Source organism: Vombatus ursinus, unplaced genomic scaffold (genome assembly GCF_900497805.2).
Source record: "Vombatus ursinus unplaced genomic scaffold, bare-nosed wombat genome assembly UNPS02010548.1, whole genome shotgun sequence".
NCBI lineage: Eukaryota > Metazoa > Chordata > Mammalia > Diprotodontia > Vombatidae > Vombatus > Vombatus ursinus.
The window spans coordinates 12,419,175-12,434,323 of NW_020950326.1; the positions used below are offsets into that span (position 1 = coordinate 12,419,175).

Sequence of the window (15,149 nt, forward strand, 5' to 3'; positions counted from 1 at the left end):
CAGGTCAATAATTCTATTGTAACACACTCTGCCCTGAATTCTACTCCCTGGAAGGCCAGGGTAGGTTAGATTTCATTCCTTTCCCAGGTATCTCCAGTATGTTTAAGGGCATTAGGGGGTGAGGAGGTGTCTAGATTCTCTTCAGATGGCTCCAAGCCTCACTAATAGTGTTGCCTCAATTATAGGGGGCTCTCTTGCAAACCAGTTCCATTTCACCATAGAAAATAATATTAGTTTGGGCAAAGAAATATTTACTTCAAAAAGTTTAATCACCAATATATAAACTTACTCCCCCAATACATGGATGGCATAATCCTCATTTCCTCCCGTCCCTCAGTCTTTGGGGAGGGGATTAGATTCATAGCTTCCTTTAATTCCTGTAGTGCACGTTCTCAGTTTCGAAGTATGAAATCCATTTTGGTCTTGAATCCAGAGTACCTTGTCTTCTCAGGGCTTCCAAGGTAGGATCTTTGGGTACACTGTCAAGTCTGTAAGCCTGGTTCCAAGGTCACCTGGTTCAAACCTGTAGGACAAATGAAAAAGAAAAGAAAAAAGCACAGACCGGTTTCTCTTAGCTGGAGCAAAAGAGGGAGAATAGGAGAAGGAAGTCCTTCCTCTCTTGCCTGTTCAGTTCATGGCACCCACATTGGGTTAACTGGAATCTTTGCGCCCCCCACTGGCCCCCCACCTCCACCCCTGGCTGTACACAGCAAGAAGGAGAGACAGAGAATAAAGTGACTAGTTCAATCTTGCCGGTTATAAGACTTGAGAAGTAAATCACCTTCATGTGGTAGGGGATTCAAAGACACTTATGTTAGGCAGTCTGGATAGGTTCCAAAGGCCCATAACAGTGCCTCCTTGTTAGGAGAACTAGGTATGCACAGACAAGCCTCAGTTATATTGTCTAACACCTATTTATTCACCCAGATCATGGTACATAGTCCACTATGTAGGGTAGGTTCTTAGCAAATGTTTTAAACTGATGATGAGTTTGGTAATGATAATAATAACCATCTCAGAAGTTTGTCGGCTTGCTCTTGGTAATCTATTATGAATTTATCTGGAAAGGGGGACAGTGTGACAAATAGTAAGTGACAAATGTGGTATTAAACACCAGGTATTTAATTCTGAAAAGGTGAAATATATATTTGCCAGTAGGCTTAAAAATATAACGAAGCTAATACAAGTTGACTACTATAATAGGAATAGCTATCTTTTAAATTTTTGTAGAAAGCCTACTAGTGACCAAAAGTCATTGAATTTTGAAGTACTTCTTTTTTTAAAAAAAAAAGTGTACTTTTTTTGAAAAAGACATAAAGAGATGGTCAAATTTGAGTTCAGCACATTTATGATTCTAATTTCTCAGCAGTGTAAATATTGTCTTTGTGTATATTTACACATGACCTCTTTCATGTAGCTGTGTTAGTGTACACTAACAGGAACATTTCATTCTAAATGGAAGAGTAATTTATCACAAAACCATAGAGGAATTGCAAAGCATTCCTGCCTATTTTCTGGTGTATTAGATTTATGGCCAGTAACTTTCCTCAGAGTCAATTCACTGTATATGGAATGATAAAATCGCAACATTTACCATTATGGAGCTGAAAAATGGGAAGTCAGGGAGGGGAAAGGTGGACAAATGGAGTAGTAGGAAGAGAGTATATGGAGGCTAGTGGACTACTATGAGTTCAAGGTGTTCTGTGCCAGGGAAGAGATAGCATCTCCCAGCAGGAAGCTGACAGTAATCAGCTGAATTAATGAGGTGAAAAACAGGTAAGGTATAAGTCACTCCCTGGCTCTCCAACCAAGCATCGGAAGACCATTCAGGAGAAATTAAAAGCCAATGAGCCCCAAGTCCTTGACCCTTGTGATATTTTTCTTTTTCAACCCCACTATGCTGAAAACGCTGTCAGAAATAATCCTTCACAGATGTCCCTAAGTGTATGACAAAATGTAAAGAGATTCATTTTCCCATGAACTGCCTGCAGGGCACAGGACAACTTGATTGGATTGCAGTGGGGCAGAAGGAGCATAAAGGTCTCTGGGCCATTGGGAGAAGTGATGAGCCAGGTACAGGATGGCCTCCTCTGGGAGTATTTTGTAGGGAAGATGAGGAGCAGAGGTTTTCAGAAGAAAATGAAATGTTAGACAAATGTCAACAGATATAAAGTACCTAATGTAAAATGCTCTTATATTTTTAAAGAATTCTTTAATTTTCAACCAATGAACCAGCTATTTAATGAGCACTTATCATGTATGTGGGCAGCTAGTTGGCACAGTAGAGTGCCAGGCTCGATGTCAGGAAGACTGACTCATCTTCATGAGTTCAGATCCTGCCTCAGACGCTTGCTAGCTATGTGACCCTGGGCAAGTCACTTAACCCTGTTTTCCTCAGTTCCTCATTTGTGAAATGAGCTGGACAAAGACATGACAAACCACTCCAGTACCTTTACCAAGAAAACCCCAAATGGGGTCATGAAGAGTTGGACATGACTGAAACAAGTGAACAACAACACTATGTATGTAACCCTTTGCTAAGCACTATGATGGATGCAAGAAAGACAGAATATACAGTACCTGCCAGAAAGAAGCTTATGTTATAGCAGACAAGATTTTTGACATTTAAGGTGTTACTTTCAGGGGGCAGCTAGGTGATTCAGTGGATAGAGCACTGGCTCTGAAGTCAGGAGGACCCGAGTTCAAATCTGGCCTCAGACTAAACACTTGACACTTACTAGCTGTGTGACCCTGGGCAAGTCACTTAACCCCAATTGCCAAAAAAAAAAAATGTTACTTTCAAAATTTGACATTGAATTTAAAAAAACATTATTTTTGGTTTTGATTTTCCATCTGTGCCTTCCCATCTCACCAGACTGGAAGTATAGTGACTGTTAGTTATTCACAGTCCAATCAAACTGGGATTGACCCAGAAGCTTTGATACTCTCCATTTCCAACCTGGGATTTTCCTTCCTTCGGTAGCCTGATGGCTGTGGCTTCCAGGGTTTCACCATATTGACACCTGAATGAGTGTGGACACCTGATCAGTTGTAACCCGACTGCAGCTCAGAAAATCTGAGTTTAAACAGTCCAGCAGTCTCAGCCTCCTCTGTAGTACAGATTATACATGTGTACTACCACTCCTGGCTATAAAATGATTAAAAGATAAGAAAGGAGAAAGAGAGAGAGAGGAGAGAGAGAATATGAATCTATAAATCTCTGAATCCATCTCTGCCTTGAAATATCCATAGATATGTCTATAGATATTCTCTCTCTCTACAGGTTCAGAGGAAGAGAAAAAAAGCTGTCAAGCTATTAAGCCACTTAGGGGAGTAGACCCAGAAGAGCTGATGTCTTACCATGATTTATAAGGTGGTCTCTAGGACTCAAATTCTCCTCAGAACTGTCTTACTGTTTTATTTTTTTAACTTTGCCTGGCTATACTAAGAGTGATTCCATTAATTAGAACTTGATTCAGACTTTAAAAACTGAATCTTTTAAAAATACAAATAGAGATATTTTGGAAATAATTTGGAAGGGTGATATATGCAACACTTTTAGCAGGGATAGTTTAAGCCTGAGATGAGTAGTGAAGTGAGGTTCTTATAACAGTATTGAGTCTGGGAAAAAAATGCTAAGAGGTAGGAGAGGGTAAAGAAAAGAAGGTGGGAGTATTTAAAATATAAACTTTGCATATTTCAATACTCTATCTGTGGCAGACCCTTTACTTACTCAAGAAAGAGAGAAAGAAAACCCCCTCTTTCTTCCTTTATGTCTGGGATGTAAAATTAGGGCTATCATGATAGTTTTGCTAGAATCAATTTTTTTTTTTTTTTTTTTACTATCCTGGGACCCTAACCCACCACTTATAACAAAACTAAATAGTACCAGGTACAAAAAAATTACAATCAAATTCATCAATTTCAACCTTCCACAATCAGATGCCACATAACATGGGTCACAATGAATGCAAGAAGAATTAACTTTCAAATCATTATTTAGTGATGCCCACAGGGAAATAGAAAGATCACTACATTTCCTAAAGTTCTCAGGGAGTTTGAAGGGTATGTGATGCCGTGACCTGGTGCCATTTTCAGCTCATTGTTTTCTAATTCACTGTTAGTTGTCAAAGCCATTCTTATATTTCACATGAGTCATTCATCCTTAACCATCCTCTTCACTATTAACAATCTATGGTGATGCAGCTTGGATGGGGAAAGATATTTAGAGTTTTCTCACCCTATGGGCTGATCTTACAACCAGATAAACAATAAGCAGATAAATGACAGCTGTTTGTATCTTTCTGTGTCTTCATTAGATGAAGATCTAGGATATCACAGATAAGTTTTCTGGGCCCGCAGTGGATTTTCATATTTATGTCTCTGAACTTAAGGGACAAAGAGTTAAAGTGAAAGACCCTCAAATATAGTTAATTAAAATTTCTCCAATGTCACAATAGATAATTCAGAATTTTTGTTTACAAAGACATTACATGGTATTTCTGATGACATATGCATACATTACATTTAATTTGTACCCATACTAATGTCATCCCTTACATTTGCCTGTGGCTATGGCACCAAGAATATTCACTGCTTTTTTTTTTTAATGAAGTGATAAATGGATTTGAGAAATGGGCCCCTTGAGGCCAGTAATGATGGCTTAAAAGAAAATGTAATGTATGAATCATATTTGTGCTTTCTATGGGCCACAATTCTAAATGGAAATATATTCTGCTTTTAAGGAAATTTACAGGTTCGATTTCAGCTGAGTAAGGAAAGAGTCCATGTGTACACCATCGATGTGGAAAACTTTGCCAACAGACAAATACACCATGTGAAGATTAACAGAGATGGGAAAGAGCTCACTATTCAGGTACTACATCTACCTTTCACATAGTTGCAAATGCATTTCATATCTCACAGCCATTTACCAATTATGAGTAGTGAGGTAGTTGGGGGGGGGTAGAGTAGAGGAGAGTCAGACAATATGATCCTGATCTCCCCACCCCCACATATTCCCTGTTCTTATTTTAATAAGGGGCTAGGAAATTTTTCATTGAATTTTATTTGAATTGAATTTTCATTGAATTCAGTTTTATTGAATGAAAATATGAATGAGTGAATGAGTGAGCATGACAAAGTCAGCAGAAAGAACAAAGGATGAGATGAGAAAAATAGAACTAGAAAGAGAGAAATAGGAATTTGTTCTTTATATGCAGCTTAGTCCCTAATGATAAAAATGCAACAAATAATAATAATAAATTAATGTAACCAATAATATTAATGCAACAATATTAATGCAAGTAATAATAAATTAATGCAATAATAACAATAATTTACAAAGTTTCATAGACATCATCTTATTTGATCATTACAACAACTATAAAAGATAAGCAGATAATATAATATTTATACCACTTTATAGACAAGTAAATTAAGATTCACTGAGTTAAATGACTTGCTCAAGGTCATATATTCAGATAGAGAAACCTAATTAGAGACTAACAATTGTGAGAGCTAGTTTAGTATTCTTTTCAACATATAAAGCACTAGGCAAATCTCCAAGTAATTTTAAGAATTATATTCTACAATCTCAAAATATTTATTGGGAGCCTACTTACTGTATGTAAGATACAGTGGACATTTTAAAAATAGAATCCCAAGAATTTTAGAACTAAAGAGACCTTAGATAATAATTTAGTCCAGCTTTCTCATTTTTCTGATGGGAAACTGAATCCAAAGATGTGATTTTGCCCATGGATGTACAACAAGCTAGTGAAGGTGCTAAGTTTAGGACTCAGGTGTCTCAACACTTAATCCATCATGCTTTTTACTACTCCAGGTAGGGCCAAATATAGCAGCAATCCCCATCCTCCATTTGAATCATTCTTTTCCACTTTCTTCCTTACCACAACTTTACAAACACTACTAACAACATGTGACATATATGAGTTCCGACTCATCTTATCTATACTACATATTAGAGCTCTAAGAGAAATGTTTAGGAGCAAACAAGCAGCCAACATGCAGAACAGCATGAGGTATAAGAAGCAAGAATGAGCCACAAGGTGAGTCCTTAAATGATCATCAGATAATCAGTCTAAAGTGAGAAGGGTTGTCAAAGGTCCTCTCGCATCACAGGATCTTCAAAGAATCACAGATCTACAGCTGGAAGGGACCCAAGACACCACCCTGGCCAATTCCTCATTTTACAGGTGAGAACACTGAGGCCAGAGAAGCTAAATGACTTTTCCAACATCATAGAAGTATTAAGTGAAAGTAGAATAGTGTGATAAATCACCAAATATATGGCATTAATAGCAATTTTTTTTATTAGTAGAAAACAGACTTTTGGTAGGTGGAAGGAACGGTGATGCTGCCTGAGCAAGGAGACTTCATCTCAATTTCCAGAGCTACATATATTGCCCTCACTACTCACCAAGAACTTAGAAGTCTCTATAGCCCCTTCTTCCTATTCAAATTGTATATGTGTGTTGTGTGTGTTGTGTAATATGCAAATATTAAGCCTATTAGGGAAGAGGACAGAAGAATAAGGCAGAACAAAAAAGAAAAACTCTAAACTACTGGAAGCAAGCAAAGGAAGAGAAGGAGGAGAAAAGTTTCAGTGGTAGGAAAGGATCAGAAATTATGAGTCACAGGGAGGCAGAAGAATATAACTTGAGTAAGTCACTTAACTATTCTGAGTCTTTGTTTCCACATCTATAAAATGGAATATTATGCCTTTTATCTATCTCACCATTGTGAAGATCAAATAAGGTAATTCAGATGAAGTATCTTATAATCATAAAGTGAAATAAAAATATGCTATAGTTGATGAAGTTGAATAGAATTAGGTCATGGACTTAGGACTTTGGAGAAATGGGTCCTTGTCCAGGCTCTGTCACTAATTAGTTATTTGGCCTCAGTGAAATCTTTAACCTCTAGAAAATAAAGATTAATGATCTCCAAGGTCATTTTAGCTCACGGGTTCTGTGTTTCTGAGACACTGGATGAAGAATTCTAGTTTCTGAACTTCAGGTAGGTTAAAGCAAGGAGAGGAGACGAGGTAGGAAAACACTTGGACAGAGAAATCTTGTGAGTTGCTGACAGTTCCTGCCGGAAAAATAAAATTCAAACTCTCACTGGGGAAACAATCTAAGGCAACATAAATTATTTCACAAGTTAGTTCGTGGATACAGAGCCTAACGATCATCAATATTTATATGGAGCTTTAGAGTTTACCAGTAACTTTCCTATAACAATTTTGTAAACTTATTGGCTCTGATATTCCTTACTAGACAGAGAAGACTGAGTCTCAGAGATGTTAAATGACTTTCCCACAGCCACATGGTTAATGGGTATTAATCACGCAGTGATACGAACAAGAAAGCTCTCTCTATGAGGTTATTGTTCACAGTTTGGCAGAATGAAAACAAACAAATGAACAAACAACAACAATAACAAAAAAAATTAGACTTGGAATTATGAGGTCTGCTGAGTCCTAATCATGTCTTTGCCAGCAGTTAGCTATATGTGATCTGATGGGGCAGGGGAAAGAAACTAAGCTCTTGGGTTTTTTTTTTTTAATCCATAAAATGATGTAGTGAGGCTAAGGTTGTCATAGTGGAGAGGATCCTGGATTTAGAATCAGACTTTGGTTTGTGACCTTGAATTTCTGTTCCCCACTTTCTTCATCTCTTAAGTGAACTGGCTAGAGTACAGTAGATTGGCCTTTAAGGTTCCTTCTAACATTAAATCTATGATTTTGTGAATCTATGGTTAGATGATCACTAGAATCATTGGATTTAGACTTGGAAGAAACCTAATGGATCAAGTCCAACTCTCCTATTTTACAATTGGGGAAACTGAGGCCCAGAGCTCTGAAGCACCTTGTAGAAGGCTGCATAGGATGTAAATAGCAAAGCTAGAATTCAAATTCATCTTTAACTTTTTTTTTGGTCTATACTTTATATTTATTAGCACAATACAGGTTCAGTACCTTTCACTCAACTTTGAATTCATTGGTATGTCTCTGATACCGTACCAAGCCTGAAGGTCAATTCAGCAGACATTTAATTGTCATCTATGTGCAGTATAGCAATGTGTCTCCTGGAGCTTTCTTTAAGCTCAAAATTTGATGGTTTTAAGAGGAAGAGATAACTGAGGGCTAGAAACTATTAATGAAGGAAGGGGCTGAGATAAATTGAGATTTGACCATTTCCTAGAATTTAAGCAGTTTTAGGGGAGAGGGTAAGGTATGCATTCTGTAAAAGGTATTAGCAAAGATGCTGAGGATAAAAAAAAAAGAAAAAAATCCAGGTTCATTTAGAGAATAGTTAATAGACCATTCTAGCTATGCTGGAGGGTCCAAATAAGGAAATAATATATATTAAGGCAAGAAAAATAATTTGGAAACTGATTATGGAGAACTTCCCATGCCATACTAAGGGGTTTGTATTTTATCATATAGTCAAGAGTGCCATTGATGGTTTTTAGATGGAGGCCTGTCATAATGAAAATGGGGAAAAAAATGTCTAAACCATCTATACTCATTCACATGTCAGAAGTGGCATCTTCAATCAATCAATCTACAGACAAGTATTTATTGAATACTGCTGTGAGCCCAGACCTCTGCTTGATGCTCTTGTGAATAATAATAGTTCTCATCTATACATATTTATGGAAGACTTTATGTTTTACAAAGGAGTTTCATCACAACCCTGAGCTACAGGTAGCGTAAATATTAGTCTCCCCATTTTTTAGGCGAGGATATTGAGACTCAGGGAAGTTAATTGAATTGTCCTAGCCACTCAGCTATTAAGTGGCCAAATTGGAATTTCTCCCAACGGCTTTTAGCTACAAATCTTATTCTTTCAACACAACCACAAATCACTTGTGTACTCTGCCTTTAAAGAGATTGTAGTAGAGATGTAGCTGGGGAAACAAGAAAGAGATGGAAAAATTAAACCGAAGGATAATAATTAGTAGCATGATAATTAAATGGTGCAATAGCTCTAAGAACAATGAGATCAAAGTGATATTTAGCCCTTAGTGAGAATTACTAGGGGAAACAACTGGAAATAAGCAGTGAGTTGTGGTGGGACAAGCTCTGCTCTGGAAGTCTGAAGATAGGGATATAGGTTTATTCTGCCATTTAACCAGTTATGTGACCTTGACAAGTCACTTCATGTATGTTAGTCTTTTCATTTCATTTGTATATGAGAAATTGGGACTAATGATCTCTGGTGACTTAGAATTCTGAACAAATATTATTTAACAGAGCTTAACACTGAAAGATGAAGAGGATTTGACTAAGATAAGGCAAGTAGGGAAATTGGTTCAGAAAGGAGCAACAGACATCTGGATATGGGAGTTATTTTCTGAAGAGAAATAAAACATGCCTAACTAGAGTAGAGGTCCTAAAAAGTCTGTCTAAAAATACAGAATTTCTATAGCTTTTGCATGTACCCAAGGCCCCAACAAGGATTAATAGAAAGATCATTATACTTGGAAACAGGCCTGTCCTTCTTTGCTAGGTGTATGACCTTGAGTAGGTCACTTAACTTTTCCATGTTTTGTTTTGTTTTGTTTTTAATCTATAAAATGGGCAACGTAACACCCACACTGCCTTTCTTCGAGGGCTGTTCTGAGACTGACATGAGCTAATGTATTTGAAATATTTATTAAGTAGTATATGAAATAAGCTGTTATTATCAATAAGCAGCCCATGAGTCCTAGCTAGGGGTGTGCTATAGCCAGATCAAACTAGTGTGTAAGTCATTTATTAAATTTTCAGTGTGAGAATCTACACCTTGGAAATCAGCAAAGTTTACAAATCAGGGCTTTATTTATTATGTTTTTGATTGTCTAGACATAGTAAAATGATGGAGAAAATTTTAATAATACAGATTAAATTTAAAAGTATGTCGTGCACTTGTGTGTGTGTGTGTGTGTGTGTATTAGAGTCAGTTGTTAAACTATCCCTGGCCCTGTCATTGCCTCGTACTGACTGAACCTGTCTCTCAATACATCATTCATCTCTCTGACTCTAAGATGTAGAACACTTGCTGGCTAGCCCTGGAAGATGAAATTTCCCCACTGGAAATTCCTTATACTAATGCAATCAGAAATCATAGGATACTATATCTAGAACTAGAGGAAACTTAGAGATCACCCAATCTTACTTCCAACATTTATAGTTAAGGAAACTGAGTCTCAGGGAAGTTAAGTGATGAGGTCAAAGTTACTTAGGTAATAAATATCAGAGACGGGTTTTGAACCTAGATCCCCTGATCTCATTGTGCCGGATTAAACAGCAGCAGCAGCAACACCACCAACACCAGATTTGTTTGTGTACTCTAAAAAGAAAAAAAAAATCCCTTTGTCTTTGAAACTTCATAACAGTGTGTTAGCAAGAGTCTGTGTGGCAAAAAGGGACCATGAGTCTTTATGCCACTGGGGTGAATCACAGTCTTTTTGAAAAGGTACAGCCCCTATAAAAGAAGCCTGCTGCCATGTCTTAGCTGGAGGTAGCTCTGCTGTGCTGTACGTTAATTACAGAGAGAGCTGGTCTGTGAGGAAAGAGAGGTGAGGCAGTGAGAAATGAGAGGCAAGGGAAAATCCTATTCTGTTCACTCCTTAATGCTAATCCTGCACAGTGCCTTCCTGGGAAGACTTCATTTATTTGTTTTTTGTGGCATTCAGAACAATAAATGTGGTGAGAAAGTCTCTGTGGGGGGGATAAATGCCTGTCAAAAGCTTTACAGAACTCCCAGGGAAAAAGCCTGCCTGAAAACACCCTTGTTCTTAAAGAGGAAAGAAAAGGGGCATTTCATCTACACTGGGGCAAAATTGGTCAGACCTTTCGATTAAATTCCCTCAGACAGAGAATCCCAGAGGGAGCTAGGAGCTCTCTGCTTTTTCTAAGACATTTTCAGCCTGGAGTTTCTGTACCTTTTATCTGTCCCTTTACTAATTAAGTTTTGCTTGCTATACTATTACAGGTGGACCAACATCCTGTGTACAGATATAACTTCTCAGAGGTTGACTTCCGGGCTGTAAAGTCCCTCACATTGGGCAAAGTCACAGGTAGGTCATTGCCTTGCCTGTCCAATTTTAAACAGCTTGATTCTGTGGTCTTGATGTTACCTTGCTAGTTAGTTGGTTTGATTTCTGAACCTTTTTTTTTTTTACACAAAAGTTATACTATTAAAGCATGGAGAATATTGTTTTCAACACATAGGTAAAATATGTGGCTGTCCACATGGTATGATTTAAGAATATCCTAAGTACCTTCCCTTTCTTCAAAATTAGGTCCCTTATAGGAATCCTAAAATGCTCCCATTATTCCCTCCTTTAGTTAAGCCATTTCTTCAAAAATGAAGACTCTGTTTGGGAAGAGTGGATATTGTCATGTTTCTCTAGACTTTTTGGAAAGAATATCTGCTTTTCATTTCCTTGAGGTCTTGGGATAATCAGATGGAAAGTAGAGCTATTAAATATGGGGGTCCCTAAAACAAAACAGGGAAAGATACTATTTCCTTCTATATTGAATCTGAGTCAACTGTAGCAAAACAGACTCAGCATTAGCTTCATAATGGCCCAGTTATAGGTTTAGGTTCTACTGGTATATGTTACCAGTATGCAACAAGGTGACTTGGTAGAACTATAATCAGGAGGACCTGAGTTTGAATCCTCTCTCAGACATTTACTAACTTTGTAACCTTGGAAAAGTTAACTTCCCTGGGCCTCAGTTTTCTCATCTGGGGAGAGAGAGAGAGGGAGAGAGAGAGAGACACAGAGTCAGAGCGTCAGACAGAGAGACAGAGAGAGAAAGGTTAGAGTAATTCTAGTTTTCTTGTGGGGAGCCCTGAATTAATTATATTGGCAAAGATCAGGACTCTAAGGAGATAGGAGTTAAGAAAGGTAAATTTTGATTGAGTAGAGTGCAGTTGAAAGGGGGAAAAAAGATGGAAAGGGTGAGAAATCATTTGGAACATGACACATGCCCTGGTAGAGTCCTGATGTCAGGAACTTTGGATAGCAAAAGGAACAGAATGTAGACAATAAATATATGAAGAAAGGGACTGCAGGAAGGAGGAGCAAGAAATTAAATAATGAAATAAAATTCTCTGGGTGTTTTTAATAGAACAAATTTGTTACAATTTCTAAACAAGGAAAATTTTCTCAGGAGGGAAGTAAGAGTAAGAAACACAAATATCAGGATCCCAAAATGTTACTATCATAGAACTTTTAAAAAGGAGATACTTTATGAAATAATTGCATATTTTAAAATCTTTTGCAATTTAAGAGGTAAAGAAGTATTGCTGTTAGCAACTATCCAATTTCTGAATCAAGAATGAAACTGCATTTGAGTAGGGGCAATATTGACGACATTATTTGTTTACCTAGCAAACATTTATTAATCCCTTACCTATTGTCCAGTTTAGTGGGCTAGATCACACCTATAATAAGTAACATTTTTGTATTTAGTTGGCCATTGGCCCAGACAGTAGCAGATATTCTCTTGGCCTAGAAAATTCACAAATGTAATTGACAGGTTTGGCTCTCAGCTCTTGTACAAAATCTCATCAATCTAGTAGTTGCAATCTAACTTAGGTACATTTGCATATAGATTTGACCTTTTAAGATGAAGTATGTCTACTTGTATGGAAAAGGGGTTCTATAGTTTTCCTTTTCTTAATTTTTTTATCATTAGTGTAACTGAATTTCTATTAAAATAATTTCCTGTTGTCTTAGATCAGATATGATTTGACCACTTAAAATCAAATAACACTAGAGCTTGCATAACAAAACAGGGTTTTAAGCCTTTTAAAACAGTCATTTTACTGACTAGTAGTAGCTTTTATGATATAACTTCTGCTTAAAACATTCTGAGACATCGGTTTTCATAATGGCCTTCAGAGCCTGTATCACATTCTTATTAGTATCTTCAATGGTGGAAAATGTTCATTTTATAAGGGCAGTTTTAAAAACCAAAATTTTATAACAGCCAAAAGTCATGATGAATGAGGAGTGTGTTTCAGCTGAGAGATTCTCTCTATCTGTATGTGTCTCTGTGATGCTCTCATATACTTACATAAACACTACACTATATCACACACACACACACATACAATGTCACATATCAAATATATGTAGCATAGTGCACAACAAAAAATAAAATGTGACTAAATCAAAGTCACAGAATCGTATTTTACCTCAGGGACCATCTAGTTTACCCCATGTATGAATCTCATACGTTACATAGCCCAAAATGGATATTTGTGAAGGGGGTAGTCATTACCTTCCAAGGCAACCCATATTACTTTTGGGATAGCGCCATTAAACGAAGGAGGAGGAGGAGGAGGAGGAGGAAGAAGAAATGACTTGTTGGTTTTCCCCTTGCATCCAACCTAAATTTCTACTCTGAAGCTTCAATTCATGGCTCCTAGTTCTGCCCTCTGCAGCCAGGCAGAATGAGTTTATTCCTTCATACACCTGCCAGCTCTTCAAAGTAAGGAAACAAGTTTGCTTCTGTGATGTCAAACACCTCTCTGAAAGCAAAGTTCCAAAGGGTTTTGATCAGTGGAATCTGTCTGAATTACTTGTCCTATCCCAAGGTATTGACTTTAAAGGACAGCAGTTGTGCTTGTTAAAAATGATTTAAAAAAAAAACAAAACTAGTCATGTTATATGCTAAAGGATAAGATCATAAAACCACAGGTCTCAACCTCCCCAAGTGATTTCTACTCCCAGTATATAATTGTCTCATTTTGAATCTGAAAGACACTTAGTACTCATTTGTTTGTATGAGTAATGAATTCTATTTCAAATTCATTAACGACATCTGACCTCCATCATGATGAAATGAATGATATATTTTCAAATACCCCTAACTAGATGACTTCAATAATATTCCCCATTTCCCAAAGATACACATCTCATACTTGGCACCTTGGAACTAACTAGAAATGAATACCAACTAGATTATATAGTATATTGTTGTTGTTGTTGTTTCTAATCAATACAATGAACTGTCTTTATTTTCTATTGGAAAATTCAATAGTTTCTTCTCATACAATATAACGTTTGCTATATCCTCACTGATAAAGCAATTCCATCCGTAAAACTTTAAATGAATCACTTTTATGATTGGGGTTGATGGTTTCTATACATTACTTGTGAATCTGTAAAATCTAAACCATTTTTGTTAGAAAGTGAAAGCACAATCAACAGCATACCCATATAAGTTATTTAATGGGGGGGCAGCTAGATGGTGCAGTGGATAGAGCACAGGCCCGGGATTCAGGAAGACCTGGGTTCAAATCTGGCCTCAGACACTTGACACTTACTAGCTGTGCCTCACAAATAAATAAATAAATGAGTTATTCAGTGTACAATGAATACATTGCCAGGCCTAAAGTCAGGAAGGCTCAGCTTCCTGAGTTCAAATTTGTTGTTTGCTAATTTTTTCAAGCCCATTTCTTTTTTTTTTTTTCAGCCAAACACAAGGTTTATTAAAGATCCGCCATATTAGCCAGACTCTTGAGGAATCTGAGAGTCTGTGAGGTATTGGCTAGATTCTAAGAATCTAAGCAGTGGCTAGATTTTAAAAATTACCTTAATGGAGACAAGATGGACCTTATCTACAGAAAGTCTGTGGGAGGGATCTAGGAGTGGCCAAGTAGTTTGGGGTGACTGGAGGAGAGGTTTAAGGAAGACTTGAATGGAGTGGCCAATAAACTAGGAGTTGAGTGAACAGAACTCCTAGGACCTAGACAATGGTACCTACCTAGGATTAAGTGTGGGAAATGGCCTGGGGCCACAGAGAGGGCTGGGCTAGGTTAAGGGTAACAGAATTGGGTGATTGAGTTCAGCCACAATGAAAGGCTAATTGATGGAATTATGGCCTCAGGCAAACACCAGAGATTTCGCCAAGTGGGAGAGTCCAGGGTTTTTCCTTTGGGTGGGGTCTAGATCCCATCCTCATAATTCACCCCTCAAACAAATGGGACCCAAATTCTTTTGGGGTAAGGGGAGAAGGTCTTGGCTTCTGAAACTGCTTCCTGCTGGTAAGGGGCATAGAGCTTTCCCTCCCTCAAGGAGGTCCCAAAGAGGAGGTTGACTGGAACCCAGCATAGGCT

At 37.5% G+C, this 15,149-nt stretch overlaps 1 protein-coding gene across 1 annotated transcript in view; it reads left to right on the forward strand.

Annotated features, from left to right (window-relative positions):
* CNTNAP5 (contactin associated protein like 5) overlaps nucleotides 1-15,149 on the forward strand; it is an 880,169-nt gene that overhangs the window by 790,197 nt on the left and 74,823 nt on the right. Inside the window, exons 20-21 of the mRNA XM_027854715.1 lie at nucleotides 4,746-4,876; nucleotides 11,007-11,091. Of these exons, the coding sequence (XP_027710516.1) occupies nucleotides 4,746-4,876; nucleotides 11,007-11,091 (216 nt within the window). The remainder of the gene's footprint in view (nucleotides 1-4,745; nucleotides 4,877-11,006; nucleotides 11,092-15,149) is intronic.